Genomic DNA, 16621 nt, shown 5'->3' on the forward strand with positions numbered 1-16621 from the left:
TGTTGATGGAGAAATACGTGCCCGTTGGGTGAGGGCGATCAGGAGAGATGAGGGACCAAGTTTTAAGATTCTTCGTGGGAGCACCTTTGTTTGCAGTCAGCAACTTATCTATCTTAACCTATCTTATCATAATGTTAGAGAACTGTTTATCTGAGAAACCTGAAGCCGATGAGCCTCCTCATTTTTCTTCATGGACCTGTAACATCCCCCCTCTCACTGTCACCTCACCGTTAACTACACTTGAGACTGTTTCAATACAGTGATTGGGAGAAAGGGCGCAGCATTAGCCATTAATACATTACTGACTCTTATCTTACGGTCGATACAAACAGCAGTAATATTAAAAAGAGGCTGCAAAACAGAAACTCGTCAGCTCATAACCTTCGCTAGCATAGGGCTAATTTAAGCTAAATAAAGATAAACACGTACCTTCATAATCAAACAGGTAACCTTCAACGAAGAACTTGTAGCCTTTATCAAGCTTCGATCTTGAAGTAAGGGACCACTTGTCAGCAAGTCGTTCTACGTCGTTAAGTCGTATTGGTGGCAGATGTGAAAGGGACTGGGTGAACTCCATAATGATGTGCTACTAGCTAAGCGTTCCTAAGCGACACCGGATGTAAACATAACCTGCATCGCGGCAGAACGGAAGTTGTCTGACGTCACGTGAAAAGGGCCTATTAGCGCATTGACTGCAAATCTCGTCAAATAGAACATGTCCCTCTTCACAGCAATGGGCCATGAGTATACGATCGGACAACACACAAAAAGAACATCAAGGGGCGGTTTACGAGTCCATATCAAAGTATGTGAAACGGAGCACGGAGGGCACTTCACGAATGCATCCGTTTGTACATATTCTGAAGCATGCATCGATGCAAGCTTCAACGGAAAGTATGCACTGACGTAATCACGTCCAAAATTATGCAACATTTTTTGAAATTATTTGATCTGAAGCGAGAGAAAATACACTGACTTCGAAATGAAATGCTGCCTGGCTGGAAGAAGGTTCAGTGAAAGGGGAGGAGCAGCGTGAGGTAATACAGTAGGGGGGAGTGCGAGTGCTTCTCAAATGTTATGTTTTATGCGTTCTACACACTCTCATCCTCACAAGAACGTACTCAAGAGAACATCCTCGGAGAATGCACTCGGAGCATGAGAGTGTGGCGCGCGGTAGTATCAATGTTGAGAAACACCTGTAGTCGTAAAATTAAAATCAAATAATGGATCTAAAAGGGATTTATAAAGGATAAAGTTCAAACTGGAAGGTGCAGGCTTACCCAAAGGTAGTAGGTGAATTGGAGGGCGAAGATGGCAATGCCCTCGTTGTCGAAGGAGCCGGCCACTGAGCGGGAGATGTACCCGGGCACGATGGCGATAAAGCAGGCAGCCAGAAGCCCCGCCCCCTGGTTCCACAGCTCCCGCGTCAGCAGAAAGGTGGAGATGGACGTCAGGCCACTGAACACGGGCGCCAGGAAAACGCACACATCCCGGATGTGCACCGTCAAGTGCAGCAGGTTCAGTACGTAGTGGATAAGGCCTGCGGTGACCATCAAACCTGGATATACCTGGAGAGAGAAAGAGACAAGATAGAGGGACTGTAATGGAACATTTATGGCACCTTCAAGCATATGGATGGGATACTTGTCTTATCCTGGATATAAAATGCAAAACACTGATGAATGGGAATAAACTTTTAATGAACCCTAATGTATTGTCACTTATCCATCGAGCAGTTAGTTGGAACTCCACAGGTCAGGCAGGAGAGTGATACGTCAAGCAAGTGTTGGCTTGCTGCATCCACTTGCTTGACATACCACAAGAGTGAGTCAAGTTAATTGAATCCGCTCTGGATTTACAATTGGGGAAAACCAGGTAAGGAGATCTTCTCCACCCATATGAGGACTAATTGCCCAGTTCAAGGCTGAGGCCTCAAACAGCCAAACCTTACAGCTCTCGGTCTATAACGCATGAGACCGGACCTAATTAGGCTTGTGTGAAACGTTTCTGAAGTCAGAGGGGCTATGTTTAAGTGTGAGTGATAGCCTGATGTATGCTATGCCAGGCAGAGACGAGTCCAGGGCACAATGGGTCATCTCTGCCTTCCGTGTTCCTCATTTCTAATTAGCTAGTCAGCCTAGGAGCGCTAAACTCTATCAACCATTGTCTTATTGCGCCGCTCACCCAAATCATCCAACCCAGTCTCCCCGTCCTGAGGATTGACCTAGAGCCTAGGCTAACACTTTGTCGGTTAAAACAAATGCTAAAGTAATCGCTGTTTGGTTGCCCCCAGAACAACAGATGCTGGGCTCTCTGTAGTCTGTATTTCCCCCACATAGCTTCGAATCTTGGCCCGTCAGCTTAAAAATGTGCCTGGTCCATTTCTTTACAGTAACAAAGGGTGGTTTATTGGCTTGACAGAGCCCTATGGTTAAACAGTGTCACATTTATTCAGCCCTCAAATCTTATCTACGGCTGGAGAGGGAGCGGCTGGCAGATATCCCCCTTGAGAGTGGGAGAGAAAAGACGTGGGAACCGCAGAGGCACTCACTGACACATTAAATGATATCTGCTCCTCCCTCTACAAACGGTGTGACCCATCTTGTGCAAAGGGACTTGCGTTATCATACACAATTAATGACGGCTGTCAGACTTATTTGAAGCAGTTTGAATAAAGAGAGGGGAGAGAAGGAGAGCTGATGACGGGGCGGGATAAAGAAGGAAGGATGCAGAGGTGGGGTGCGACACACTGCTTAGGTCCCTGTTCGGAGACGGGAGAGGTGCTAAAATGAATGCAGACTAGCACCAAAGGGTTTTGGGGAATACCAATCTGAAGAAAAGGCAGAGTGACACACCGTTCAGGTGTTAAAGTAGTTCTGGAATGCCTGAGAAAGTCGGGCAACCCTTGGGTGTACTTCACAATCCGCATGGAATGGATTACATTTGATACAGTCAAGATGCACTTCAAGAGGTACTACATGATCCAATCATTAGGAGATGTACTGTAACTCAGTCAATCCTTTAGGGATCTGACATGAATAGGGCTGTGGCGGTCATTAAACTTTATCAGTCGGTTATTGTCATGCAGATGACTTCCAGTCTCACGGTAATTTACCATGAATTAACAAACACGTTTAGCATCTCCAGGCCTCCACACATACAAGGCTCTGAGGCACGCCTTTGGAACATCTACATTTGAAAAAGTCTAATAAACCCATTTAATACACACCATAACAATAAATCCATTATTTATTTTAGGCAGGTATTTTTCAGAAGAACAGAATATGAGTTGACCAACTGTATGTTGTTATCTGGCTATGCTCCATGCCATAGGCTTGTTCATTTAGCTGACAGGATATGCTTCTACAGTGAGAGAAAAAAGTATTTGATCCCCTGCTGATTTTGTACGTTTGCCCACTGACAAAGACATGATCAGTCTATAATTTGAATGGTAGGTTTATTTGAACAGTGAGAGACAGAATAACAATACAAAAATCCAGAAAAACGCATGTCAAAAATGTTATAAATTGATTTGCATTTTAATGAGGGAAATAAGTATTTGACTCCTCTGCAAAACATGACTTAGTCCTTGGTGGCAAAACCCTTGTTGGCAATCACAGAGGTTAGACGTTTCTTGTAGTTGGCCACCAGGTTTGCACACATCTCAGGAGGGATTTTGTCCCACTCCTCTTTGCAGATCTTCTCCAAGTCATTAAGGTTTCGAGGATGACATTTGGCAACTCGAACCTTCAGCTCCCTCCACTGATTTTCTATGGGATTAAGGTCTGGAGACTGGCTAGGCCACTCCAGGACCTTAATGTGCTTCTTCTTGAGCCACTCCTTTGTTGCCTTGGCCGTGTGTTTTGGGTCATTGTCATGCTGGAATACCCATCCACGACCCTTTTTCAATGCCCTGGCTGAGGGAAGGAGGTTCTCACCCAAGATTTGACGGTACATGGCCCTGTCCATCGTCCCTTTGATGCGGTGAAGTTGTCCTGTCCCCTTAGCAGAAAAACACCCCCAAAGCATAATGTTTCCACCTCCATGTTTGATGGTGAGGATGGTGTTCTTGGGGTCATAGGCAGCATTCCTCCTCCTCCAAACACGGCTAGTTGAGTTGATGCCAAAGAGCTCGATTTTGGTCTCTTCTGACCACAAAACTTTCACCCAGTTCTCCTCTGAATCATTCAGATGTTCATTGGCAAACTTCAGACGGGCCTGTATTTGTGCTTTCTTGAGCAGGGGGACCTTGCGGGTGCTGCAGGATTTCAGTCCTTCACGGCGTAGTGTGTTACCAATTGTTATTTTGGTGACTTTGGTCCCAGCTGCCTTGAGATCATTGACAAGATCCTCCCGTGTAGTTCTGGGCTGATTCCTCACCGTTCTCATGATCATTGCAACTCCACGAGGTGAGATCTTGCATGGAGCCCCAGGCCGAGGGAGATTGACAGTTATTTTGTGTTTCTTCCATTTGCGAATAATCGCACCAACTGTTGTCACCTTCTCACCAAGCTGCTTGGCGATGGTCTTGTAGCCCATTCCAGCCTTGTGTAGGTCTACAATCTTGTCCCTGACATCCTTGGTCTTGGCCATGGTGGAGAGTTTGGAATCTGATTGATTGATTGATTGGATAGGTGTCATTTATACAGGTAACAAGCTGAGATTAGGAGCACTCCCTTTAAGAGTGTGCTCCTAATCTCAGCTCGTTACCTGTATAAAAGACACCTGGGAGCCAGAAATCTTTCTGATTGAGAGGGGGTCAAATACTTATTTCCCTCATTAAAATGCAAATCAATTTATAACATTTTTGGCATGCGTTTTTCTGGATTTTTTTGTTGTTACCATAACAATTATAGACTGATCATTTCTTTGTCAGTGGGCAAACATACAAATTCAGCAGGGGATCAAATACTTTTTTCCCCTCACTGTAAGTCCAGTGCCATTATTTTATATTATATGATTTTATAGTAAGAAGAATATAATTGAATTTAGCTGAATAAAATAGAAAGGATATTTTTCCCATTTCGGAGCGAGTGTGCATATGAAGTGGCTATGTTGAGTGTAAGAGTGATCATTTGAAACAGGTCCTATACGCTAGATTTAGAGTTATTTGGCAACTTTAGTTGTGAATGATACAAACTTTAGAATGTCTTAGAAATCAAAACATATATGGGCTGCATGATGCGACAAAAAAAGCTTGCGCTCTGTTCCTTGCCTCAGGCTGCACACGTTCTCTCCATCAAGTGATCATGTTTTCACCCATCAGACTATTCTCAATTTAAACTAGTCTTTACTAATATGTTTTTTAAAAATCGATTTAGAATGGCCCCTTATCAAATGTACAGGAACAGGGGTAAAAATAGATGTTATCCGTATGCACTTGGAATAGCGAATGGAGGCCACTTTCCCACGGTTCGTTTTTTAATCATGCCGGGTAGGCTACTCCGGTTTTATAGCGAAGCATGTGCTTAATATTAGCAGCTGAGAAATAACTACACAGTAGCAGCTGGGATCCTCCTCTTTTTAGTGGTGACCTTTGCTTTAACGCATCAACCACTGTTTGAGGACCATGCAGCCTCTCGCTGCGCAACGGGTGATATTCCAACCAAACTCACTATGCCATGGGCTCTCCAACCCTGTTCCTGCTGCTACCCAGTGCTTCATTTGGTAAATCAAGTGAAATCTGTTCGGGAACACTGATAGAAACATGTTTTTTCACAACAAAACATTTCATGAAATTGTTGACAGCCCCTCTCTGCGCATTCGAGAAAGGAATGAAGGAGAGAGGAGATGGAAACACACGGTCGTGAGATAATCTGTAGCGACAAGGTAATGTGTCAACCTATTAATTATGAAAACATAAAAAATGCCCAATTACTAGACGATTCAAAATCAAATTCGCTATAATTGCAGGCTAACTCTGTAAGCCGCCCTGCACAATCAATGAACCAACAGCATCGCCTATGTCTATATGTTCTCTCCCAGACTCATGGAGACAGTTTGGAGCGTAGCATTAGGTAACCAGTCCATCCAGTATGCATAATAGGCGATTAGTAGAATTTAGGCTTGACCAATTATGTACCTAACACATCTTAAATCAGTAGTTTTTTTATTATGTTTTTTTTCTGCCATGCATAATAGCCTATTAGGCTATGTATTGTATAATGACAAAAACATTATTTAAATTCTGGGGGGGGTTCTGGCTTGGGCTCAGGGTCAGGGTGTTTCCAATGGAGCTCTTGGCAGACTAAGGGCGGTTGAGGCTCTCCTGTGAGGAGGAGGAGGAGCGGTCTGAGGCAGGAAGGGACATGATGCTGTCAGAACTCATTCGGAAAGTATTCAGACCCCTTGACTTTTTCCACATTGTTACGTTACAGCCTTATTCTAAAATGGATTAAATAAATACAAATCATCAATTTACACACAATACTCCATAATGACAAAAACAGGTTTAGAAATGTTGACACCTTTATAAGAAATAAACTGAAATATCACATTTACGTAAGTATGCAGACCCTTCACTCAGTACTTTGTTGAAGCACCTTTGGCAGAGATTACAGCCTCGAGTCTTCTTGGGTATGACGCTACAAGCTTGGCATACCTGTATTTGGGGAGTTTCTCACATTCTTCTCTGCAGATCCTCTCAAGCTCTGTCAGATTGGATGGGGAGCGTCGCTGCACAGCTATTTTCAGGTCTATCCAGAGATGTTAGATCGGGTTCAAGTCCAAAAACCTGTTTTCTTTGTCGTTATAGGGTATTGTGTGTAGATTGATGAGGATTTTTATTTATTTAATCAATTTTAGAATAAGGCTGTAACGTAACAAAATGTGTAAAATGTCAAAGGGTCTGAATACTTTCTAAATGCACTGTATAGGCCTATGCATAAGCTCTATATGTATGGGTGTTTTGAATGAATCACCTTAGAAAGCGCTGTCCATTTCGTTGTGTTAGGCTTTGAAACAACATCCACAATGGCCATGTTTTCCACTCAGGTTAAACCTGTTGTTGAAGTTATTTCTTCAAATTGATCGATCACAGTGAGCTGAGTTTTTAAAAGCACGTAACTGTTTTGATAAGGGTGATGATTTTCACTTGCATTTGCATTGCTATCAGAGTGTTGAGGGACAATAGAGCGCTGAGCACAAGGCCATTCGTGACCTGACGGCCATTAGAGTTGGGTACTGCCAATGCTTGTCCAGAGTGCATAAGAGGAGATTACCGTGACTCAACAGTCACGTAGAATTTGACTGCTGTCATGACTCATGACTGCCGGTGTGGCTGTAACACAGTCACCACAACAGCCCTAGTCATGCACTGTGTAGGACTGCATTCCCTATATTTTCTTGACTGTCACAGACAGAGTATGAGCTCATTTGCTTCCACACTACATTATTCCCACAACTGGTGTGATTTCTGACAAGGACTTCATTGAAGCACTGTTTTCAGAAGAGGTGATTTGTTACATTTCATTAGCAATAGAGGTTTCTACACCATTAAGGCTACCTGATAAAATTCAAAAGGCCCCTCATACCTCATAGCCTGTAAGTATTATCAGGACAGCTGAGGGAAGCACTTCTAGCCTTCATCGTTTAATCATTTGGTGGGGGAGAGAAAAAAATAAACCTAGCAATGAAAACAGGTAGCTGACAAGGCAAAAAGTTAGGAGCAGCAGAGTTCTCCCACAGGAACTGAACCTGGATCTCCACTCACTTTGCATTGATTTGCATGTTGCTGGGCATTTGCATTCTGTGTACCCAGCGTCTGACCCACCTGCTGTCTAAACCCTGCTGCCCTCTCAGAGCTGACTGTGACCGGTAACCTGGCACGCTGAGCAGAAGTATGGTCCACTGCCTACACATAGACATGTTATACGCAGGTTAGGAAGTTCGGATCCCTTGTGCAGAATGACTGAATCCATTGCTGCTTAACAGCAACACCTGCAATTGCTACTAGCCTATATTCCATCGCTGCAATATCTGCTGCTGCTAAAACGACTGACAATAGTACTGAGTGCTGACATGTCTTAACAGCTCGGCGCTTCTCTCCCACCACCCTGGAGTAAGTACACTGTACACAGCAGGGAACCTTTAGCTGCCAACCTTGGTGGAACAAGTGATGGAGGTAACACAGGGAGCCATTTTAAAAGGTTTGCACTAACAAGGCTGGTAAAAAACCGTCACCCCATTAAGCAACTGTGATTACAGTACAGAGAGACATGTCGGGAGCTGGGAGAAGAGCAGGGTCATAGTTTATTCACAGCGCTTCAGTGCACAGTTTACAGGGCAGCAAAAAGATGAGGCCCCGTCAAGAGAGGAGGAGCATGGGCTATAAATCTTGCAGAATCGGCAGGTAGTAACTCACCGTGAAAAATATTGTGATTTCCCAACAGCTGCTCCTATTGGTAAACAGCATGGCCATTGGCAGTCATGGGGAATCCCTCAAGTTAAAAGCTCACTGGTTGCTGCCGATGCGTGACTGAGATCGAAGAGCACTGGGGAGGCTTATGAAAAAGTACGGTCCATGGTGCTTTCTCATCTAACCCCCCAACCACACAGGGAGTCTAGGCCTATATCTACAGTGCATTCGGAAAGTATTCAGACCCCTTCCCTTTAGTCACATTTTGTTACAGCCTTATTTTACAATGGATTAAATAAAATAAAAAAACAAGCCATGAGGTCGAAGGAATTGTCCGTAGAGCTCCGAGACAGGATTGTGTCGAAGCACAGATCTGGGGAAAGGTACCAAAAAGTGTTTGCAGCATTGAAGGTCCCCAAGAACACAGCGGCCTCCATCGTTCTTAAATGGAAGAAGTTTGGAACCACCAAGACTCTTCCTAGAGCTGGCCACCCGGCCAAACTGAGCAATCGGGGGAGAAGGGTCTTGGTCAGAGAGGTGACCAAGAACCCGATAGTCACTCTGTCAGAGCTCCAGAGTTCCTCTGTGGAGATGGGAGAACCTTCCAGAAGAGCAACCATGTCTGCAGCACTTCATCAATCAGGCCTTTATGGTAGAGTGACCAGACGGAAGCCACTCCTCAGTAAAAGGCACATGACAGCCCGCTTGGAGTTTGCCAAAAGACACCTAAAGGACTCTGACCATGAGAAAAAAGATTCTCTGGTCTAATGAAACCAAGATTGAACTCTTTGGCTTGAAAGCCAAGCGTCACATCTGGAGGAAACCTGGCACCATCCCTACGGTGAAGCATGGTGGTGGCAGCATCATGCTGTGGGGATGTTTTTCAGCAGCAGGGCCTGAGAGACTAGTCAGCGTTCAACACCATAGTGCCCACAAAGCTCATCACTAAGCTAAGGACCCTGGGACTAAACACCTCCCTCTGCAACTGGATCCTGGACTTCCTGACAGGCTGCCCCCAGGTGGTAAGGGTAGGTAACAACACATCCGCCACGCTGATCCTCAACACTGGGGCCCCTCAGGGGTGCGTGCTTAGTCCCCTCCTGTACTCCCTGTTCACCTATGACTGCGTGGCCAAACACGACTACAACACCATCATTAAGTTTGCTGACAACAACAGTGGTAGGCCTGATCACTGACAACGATGAGACAGCCTATAGAGAGGAGGTCAGAGACCTGGCAGTGTGGTACCAGGAAAACAACCTTTCCCTCAATGTGAGCAAGACAAAGGAGCTGATCGTGGACTACAGGAAAAGGTTTTGGCATGGGTCCCCAGATCCTCAAAGAGTTCTACAGCTGCACCATCGAGAGAATCCTGACTGGTTGCATCACCGCCTGGTATGGCAACTGCTCGGCATCTGACCGTAAGGCGCTACAGAGGGTAGTGTGTACGGCCCAGTACATCACTGGGGCCAAGCTTCCTGCCATCCAGGACCTATATACTAGGCGGTGTCAAAGGAAAGCCCAAAGTATTGTCAAAGACTCCAGTCACCCAAGTCATACACTGTTCTCTCTGCTACAGCACGGAAAGCGGTACCGGAGCAACAAGTCTAGGACCAAAAGGCTCCTTAACAGCTTCTACACACAAGCCATAAGACTGCTGAACAATTATTTAAATGGCCACCCGGACTATTTACATTGACCCCCCCATTTGTTTTTGCACTGCTGCTACCCGCTGTCTATTATCTTTGTATAGTCACTTTACCCCTACCTACATGTAAAAATTACCTCGACTAACCTGTACCCCCACACATTGACTCGGTACCAGCACCCCCTGTATATAGCCTCGTTAGTGTTATGTTTATTTGGTAAATATTTTCTTAACTCTTTCTTGAACTGCATTGTTGGTTAAGGGCTTATAAGTAAGCATTTCACGATAAGGTTCTATTCGGCGCATGTGACAAAGTTTGATTTGATTTGATATAAACTTACTGTGCCCCCCACGATCCTCCCCAAGGGGTACCACGACCTCTCGTCGAACCAGTTGAGGAACTCGTAAAACCCATTTGTGGTCAGGTGATGTGTTGATCTGTAGTTGAACCTGTGGGGAGAGAAGATGGATTTGTTGGTACAAGGCAATTAACAGTGGCACACAAAGCAGGCAGCTAATACAAATATCTCATTCAGACATAATTGTTGAATGTGCAAACAAATATTATTTGGAAAGAATAGCCTTATTATTTCCAGATTCTACAAATGGAGGCCAATGTCCAGCCCACAGTTTTAAGTGACAACAGAAAAGAGGTCTTCGAGAAATAACCAAATAGCAAAATGAATGCACCTCACAAAATTATGGACTTCAACCGAAGATATTTAATGGTTTGGACTGCCATCAAGCCGCACACACTAAAAAAGCTGACACTAGGAAGACAACTGCCAGATAAAACGCAACCATACAGTACATTTCTTGGGCACCTTATTTCCTCTCCTCATTAATCCATGTGGGTTTATGGTTCCTGTGTGGAATACCCATAAAGGCCTAGACCTACCTGTTAAGATGTCCTTGCTAGTGCAAGTTTGGACAATTATCAACTTTATCTGACACTACGGAGACATCCCAAACTTCCAACCAGAACAGAGTTGGCTTGTTTTGCTTGACAACATCTCCGCTCTGAAACATCAAGTTTACATTTAATTATGTCTAAAGATGGTGAAATGTCTGCTCGAAGCCACTCTGTAAACGTTATTCATACAGATTCATACGTGGTTGCTTGCTTAGATTCCATGCTAGGCCATGAGTTAATATCTGAAATCTTCATTTGGCTCAGCGTGACAGTGCAAGGCAGTGGTTTTAGATTTCAAGTGAAAGTTTATATATATAGGGGACAGTTGATGTAACCAGAGTGATACACACTTCATGAGTCATGTTTGTGCAATCAAGGACATCCATCCTTGTGACAGATCACACTTGTCTGCAGAAACAGCCCTAACGACACTGGTATGTCAGCAATCCCTAAACACAATAAATAGCAGCATCCTTCCCTAATACTTTGTCTCCATAGCAGATGATTCAGGAGGCAAGAGATTTGAGTGGAGGGGGAGGTTGGCGGCCAGCACACACTCACTGAGCTGCTGGGAGACACGAGCAGCTCACACACAGATTCCACTTTTTAATTGTATTTTTTAACTAGGCAAGTCAGTTAAGAACAAATTCTTATTTACAATGACGGCTTACCCCGGTCAAACAAAGACAACGCTGGGCCAATTGTGTGCCGCCTACGGGACTCCCAATCACGGCTGGATTGTGATACAGCCTGGAATCTAACCAGGGTCTGTAGTGTGCCTCTAGCACTGAGATGCAGTGCCTTAGACTGCAGCACTACTCAGGAGCAAAATGGCTGGCATGTGGAGAAGCTCATTAATCACTGCAAGGTGCTTTTTCTTCTAAACAACTCACCTAAAGGACTAGTATCTGCAGGTGAGTAAAGAAGAAGGCCAAAATCCTTTGATAAAGCGCTTGGTGGCCAAATTCTAGTCAATAACCAGGTTTCTATGCAACATTTTTATGCGAGTAAAGTTCATGTCAGATATAAAATGTAATTACAGACCTGATGGAAACAGAACATTTTTCGGTAAACTTGACAAATGTCGACAAAACAAAATACGCTAGACAAGGTGGGATTATTTATTATTATTTATCTTTGTGTCGGTAAAATGAATTATGCTAGAAATTTGGAGTCACACGATGATATGTGTGGTCCTCCCACTATGACTTCTCGGGAAAGCATGCAGTTTATTAGGCTACAGATTAAATAAATTATGATGAACTTCACAGGGTGGTGAAAGTGCAAGGTTATGAGCTTGATGCTCCTTTCCAATAAATATCGAGGGTCTTATTCCGGTGACATTATGATCTATGCTTGGCTGCTGTTTGACAAAAAAAATTATCTCGCTCTTTTGTCCATAACAACAATCTCATGTAGGCTATACGTGCGTTCTAGCCAACAGCACGCAGATAGCACTGTTGGCTAGACTGCACATGCCAATACCAAAGTGCACACTCGCTATATAACGCAACAAATGTGAGAAAACTATCAGTAGAGTTGAAAATGCGATGGAAACCCATTTGACTTGATTTCGGTACATGGAGATTTTACCGCAAAAGGTATTTTTGTGCACTACGTCATCACGCACAGCCTTTTATCTGCAACAAGTTAATTTGATGGAAACATCTCTGGTGGGAAAATGCGCATATTGTTTTTATGCAGATTGTGGGGCTCTATTTTCTTATAACTAGATGTGATGCCTAGCTTAGAAAGAATACATTAATGATTAAACATAATAGGTTTGTGCTGTACTGATATAGACTGTTTAACATAAGCTCTGATTCATGTGAGGAGCTGTTAGGGAGTAGGGGGAGATAAGACTTGTGAGTCTCACACAGACACAAACACTGCCTCTTTGTTAGACCGCTCAAGGACATGTGTACTGCAAAAGTGCTGACTCTCTGGACAAGTTGCAAAACAACTAAACACCTGGCAACAGTGAAGCGCCAAGGGGCTGGGACCAGCCTGTGCGCCGACGATAGGCTGAGTAAGTCTAAACCACGCTCTGTCTCTACTCTGATAGGCCAGCAGGGAGCGGGAACTATCTCTGTCAGAGTATTTGGAGAAGAACTTAGAACAATGGATCAGTTCTCTGTCTGCCCTGCGTGGTATTTCAGTGGACCCGTATATACGAACATCATATTTACCATTGAAGTGTTTTGCATTAATTAAAATACTAGTCTATTTTAGAAGACGTGTATTCACCTCTTTTTGTTCCAATACCAGATTTGAATTGACGCAACTTATCAAGATTTCTTAATATTCGCATGAAAATCTGTCGCCAATTGGATGGAAACCTAGCTAGTGATGGTCTTTTCTTGGTTAATGTTATTTATTATCTGTTTGGACACACGGGATATTTTCAAAGTTTTGGCGCTTCTGAAAGGATTTCTGGTATTGAGGAAAGAGGCTTTGAACAGTATGACAAAAGCCAGTGAGGAACAAAAGGATGTAAACGAACACTTGCACTATTTATACTCGCAGTGCTGGTGCACTCCCTGTCGCAGCTTCACTTTCAAGTAGAATATGACACATGCTCTTGCTATGGTTCATTCATTATTCACTGACTGACAAGTCTAGTGAGGAGACCATGCTACTGGTGCACAGACAACACACACACACACATCTTATATTGCAGTGCACATAATGAGCATTGACAAGCTGGCTCTTCCACAGTGAGGAACTAAGACTGCTTGAGCCACAGGGATAAACATTCAGATCACATTACTCTATAACCCGGACACAGCGTGATGTCCGGGACCAGACACTTTCACAAGTCTGTCCAGCTGGAACAAAATCAAAACACTGAGGATGAGCCAGCAAAACCAGTGTTTCTTTCTCTAACTTTGGCGCATGGAGAGACCAGAACGGGTCAAATGCAGCCAGGTATAAGAGCTACCCAGCAGAGAGCCCTTACCGCCGCAAGTTATCCACTCATACCCCACTCAGGAAAGCTTTTGTTCGTCAACTGTCAAAGCACAGAGGCGGAAATAAAGAGAACCACAGAAAGCAATTTAAAAAAATACTTCAACCGCTCTACCAGTGGACCCAGTCTTGGCTACTTTCCATCCAACTCAATGGCACTCAGGGGGATGCCCCACCCGCTAGTCAGGACTGTACACACTCCGCCTGTTCCCCTTCTGACCGCATGCTCACATGACCATGCTGGTGGAAAAGAGGGTGACACTGGTTTACTGGACAAGAGCCAAAACTATTATTATACTGCCGAGTATCCAACAGATACGACAGAAGTAGGCCGACAAGACGTTTTGGCGAATGATGAGGGATATATTCATATTGTTTCACATGACATGGTTAAATTACTGAGCGCCGTGCTCATTGACCCATTAAATAATTGCATAAGTGTAGGCCTGCATAGACAGGCACGAGCTGTCTTTCAATCATGCAGTCGCCAGATACATTTTTGAGATCAAAGCGACTATCCACGTGTGCACATTTGTTGAAATTCATTGCTAGTTAGTGAGTTATTTGCCCAGTTATAGCTCATTTTTGGTCAACAATTAAAATCCTGGAAAAGTAATTGTGTATGCATCACCTGCGTGTGCCAGTGGGCCTAATTGACAAGTAACTCCAAAGCTGTCAAGATCTCCCCTGAACAAAAATATAAACGCAACATGTAAAGTGTTGGTCCCATGTTTCATAAGCTGAAATAAAAGATCCCAGAAATGTTCCATACGCACATAAAACGTATTTCGCTAAGACTTGGTGCATAAATGTGTTTACATCCCTTTTAGTGAGCATTTCTCCTTTGCCAAATAATCCATCCACCTGACAGGTGTGGCATATCAAGAAGCTGATTAAACAGAATGATCATTACACAGGTGCACCTTGTGCTGGGGACAAAAGGCCACTAAAATGTGCAGTTGTGTCATACAACACAATGCCACAGATGTCTCAAGTTCAGGGAGTGTACAATTGGCATGCTGACTGCAGAAATGTCCACCAGAGCTGTTGCCAGAAAATTGAATGTTAATTTCTCTACCATAAGTCGCCTCCAACATCTTTAGAGAGTTTGGCAGTATGTCCAACCGGCCTCACAATCGCAGACCACGTGTATGGTGTTGTGTGGGCGAGCGGTTTGATGATGTCAACGTTGTGAACAGAGTGCCCCATTGTAGAGGTGGGGTTATGGTATGGGCAGGCATAAGCTACGAACAACGAACACACTTGCATTTTACTGATGGCAATTTGAATGCACAGAGATACCGTGACGTGATCCTGAGGCCCATTGTCGTGCCATTCATCCGCCACCATCACCTCATGTTTCAGCATGATAATGCACGGCCCCATGTCGGAAGTGTCTCTATACAATTCCTGGAAGCTGAAAATGTCCCAGATATTCCTGGGCTTGTATTACTCACCAGACAATGTCACCCATTGAGCATGTTTGGGATGCTCTGGATCGACGTGTACGACAGCGTGTTCCAATTCCCGCTAATAAACAGAAACTTCGTACAGCCATTGAAGAGGAGTGGGACAACATTCCACAGGCCACAATCAACAGCCTGATCAACTCTATGCGAAGGAGATATCGTGCTGTATGAGGCAAATGGTGGTCACACCAGATACTGACTGGTTTTCTGATCCACGGCCCTACTTTTTTTTTTAAAGGTATCTGTGACCAACAGATGCATATCTGTATTCCCAGTCATGTGAAATCCATAGATTAGGGCCTAATGAAATTATTTCAATTGACTGATTTCCTTATATGAACTGTAACTCAGTAAAATGTTTGAAATTGTGTCATGTTGCATTTATATTTTTGTTCGGTATGAATAAACATCTTAGCTACCTTGCCCACCTTAGCCATTTGATCCCTGGTTCATTGAATGAGGGAATTATTTTAGTAAGACAAAAAGTAGTTGGTTGTAATTTTAATGTTTCCAACCATCCTCCAGGAGCGCTACTGTATAATACATGGAATCAGAGCGCAGCAGCCTTCCTTTGTCAATACCAGTGATAATAATGAATGTTATTTTGTGAAGTGGTTCTTTACATCATACAACATAATTTTCAGTCACCTTTTTGGCCCATGGTGTTACAGAATGACGAAAAATTACTTGAGCTTTCGGACAAGTAAAAAAATTTAATTAAAATAAAGTCCTACTTGTCTAAAGGACAAGTGGCTAAAAAAGTTAAATGTCAAGCCCTGTATACGCTTATAAAGATCAGTATGTGATGAATAGTGCTGTTGCGGTGACCGTATTACCAACACACCAGCAGTCATGAGTCATGACAGCAGTAAAATTCTATGTGACTGTTGAGTCACGGTAATCTCCTCTTATGCACTCTGGACATGCTTTGGTAGTACCCAACCTGCTAGCGACCATCAGGTCCTAATGGACTGGTACTCAGGGCTCTATTGTCCCTCTAACCAGTGACATGCAGTGCCTTCAGAAAGTATTCAGACCCCTTTACTTTTTCCACATTTTGTTACGTTACAGCTTATTCAAAAATTGATTCAATTGTTTTCCCCCCCTCATCAATCTACACGCAATACCCCATAAGGACAAAGCAAAAATAGGTTTTTAGATTTTTTTGCAAATTTATAAAAAAAATGGAACACTGAAATATCAGGCTTCCATAAGTATTCAGACCCTTTACTTAGTACTTTGGTGAAGCACCTTTGGCAGCGATTACA

General features: G+C 43.8%; 1 protein-coding gene across 2 annotated transcripts in view; it reads right to left on the minus strand.

Moving 5' to 3' along the window:
* Positions 1–16621, minus strand: part of LOC121571446 (dolichyl-diphosphooligosaccharide--protein glycosyltransferase subunit STT3B) — a 95004-nt gene that overhangs the window by 37132 nt on the left and 41251 nt on the right. For both annotated transcript variants that reach the window (XM_041882904.1, XM_041882905.1), the window contains exons 2-3: positions 10346–10454; positions 1281–1568 (exon numbers count right to left, since the gene is read on the minus strand). In XM_041882904.1, coding sequence (XP_041738838.1) covers positions 1281–1568; positions 10346–10454 — 397 coding nt within the window. The remainder of the gene's footprint in view (positions 1–1280; positions 1569–10345; positions 10455–16621) is intronic.

Source organism: Coregonus clupeaformis, chromosome 8 (genome assembly GCF_020615455.1).
Source record: "Coregonus clupeaformis isolate EN_2021a chromosome 8, ASM2061545v1, whole genome shotgun sequence".
NCBI classification, from domain to species: Eukaryota; Metazoa; Chordata; class Actinopteri; order Salmoniformes; family Salmonidae; genus Coregonus; species Coregonus clupeaformis.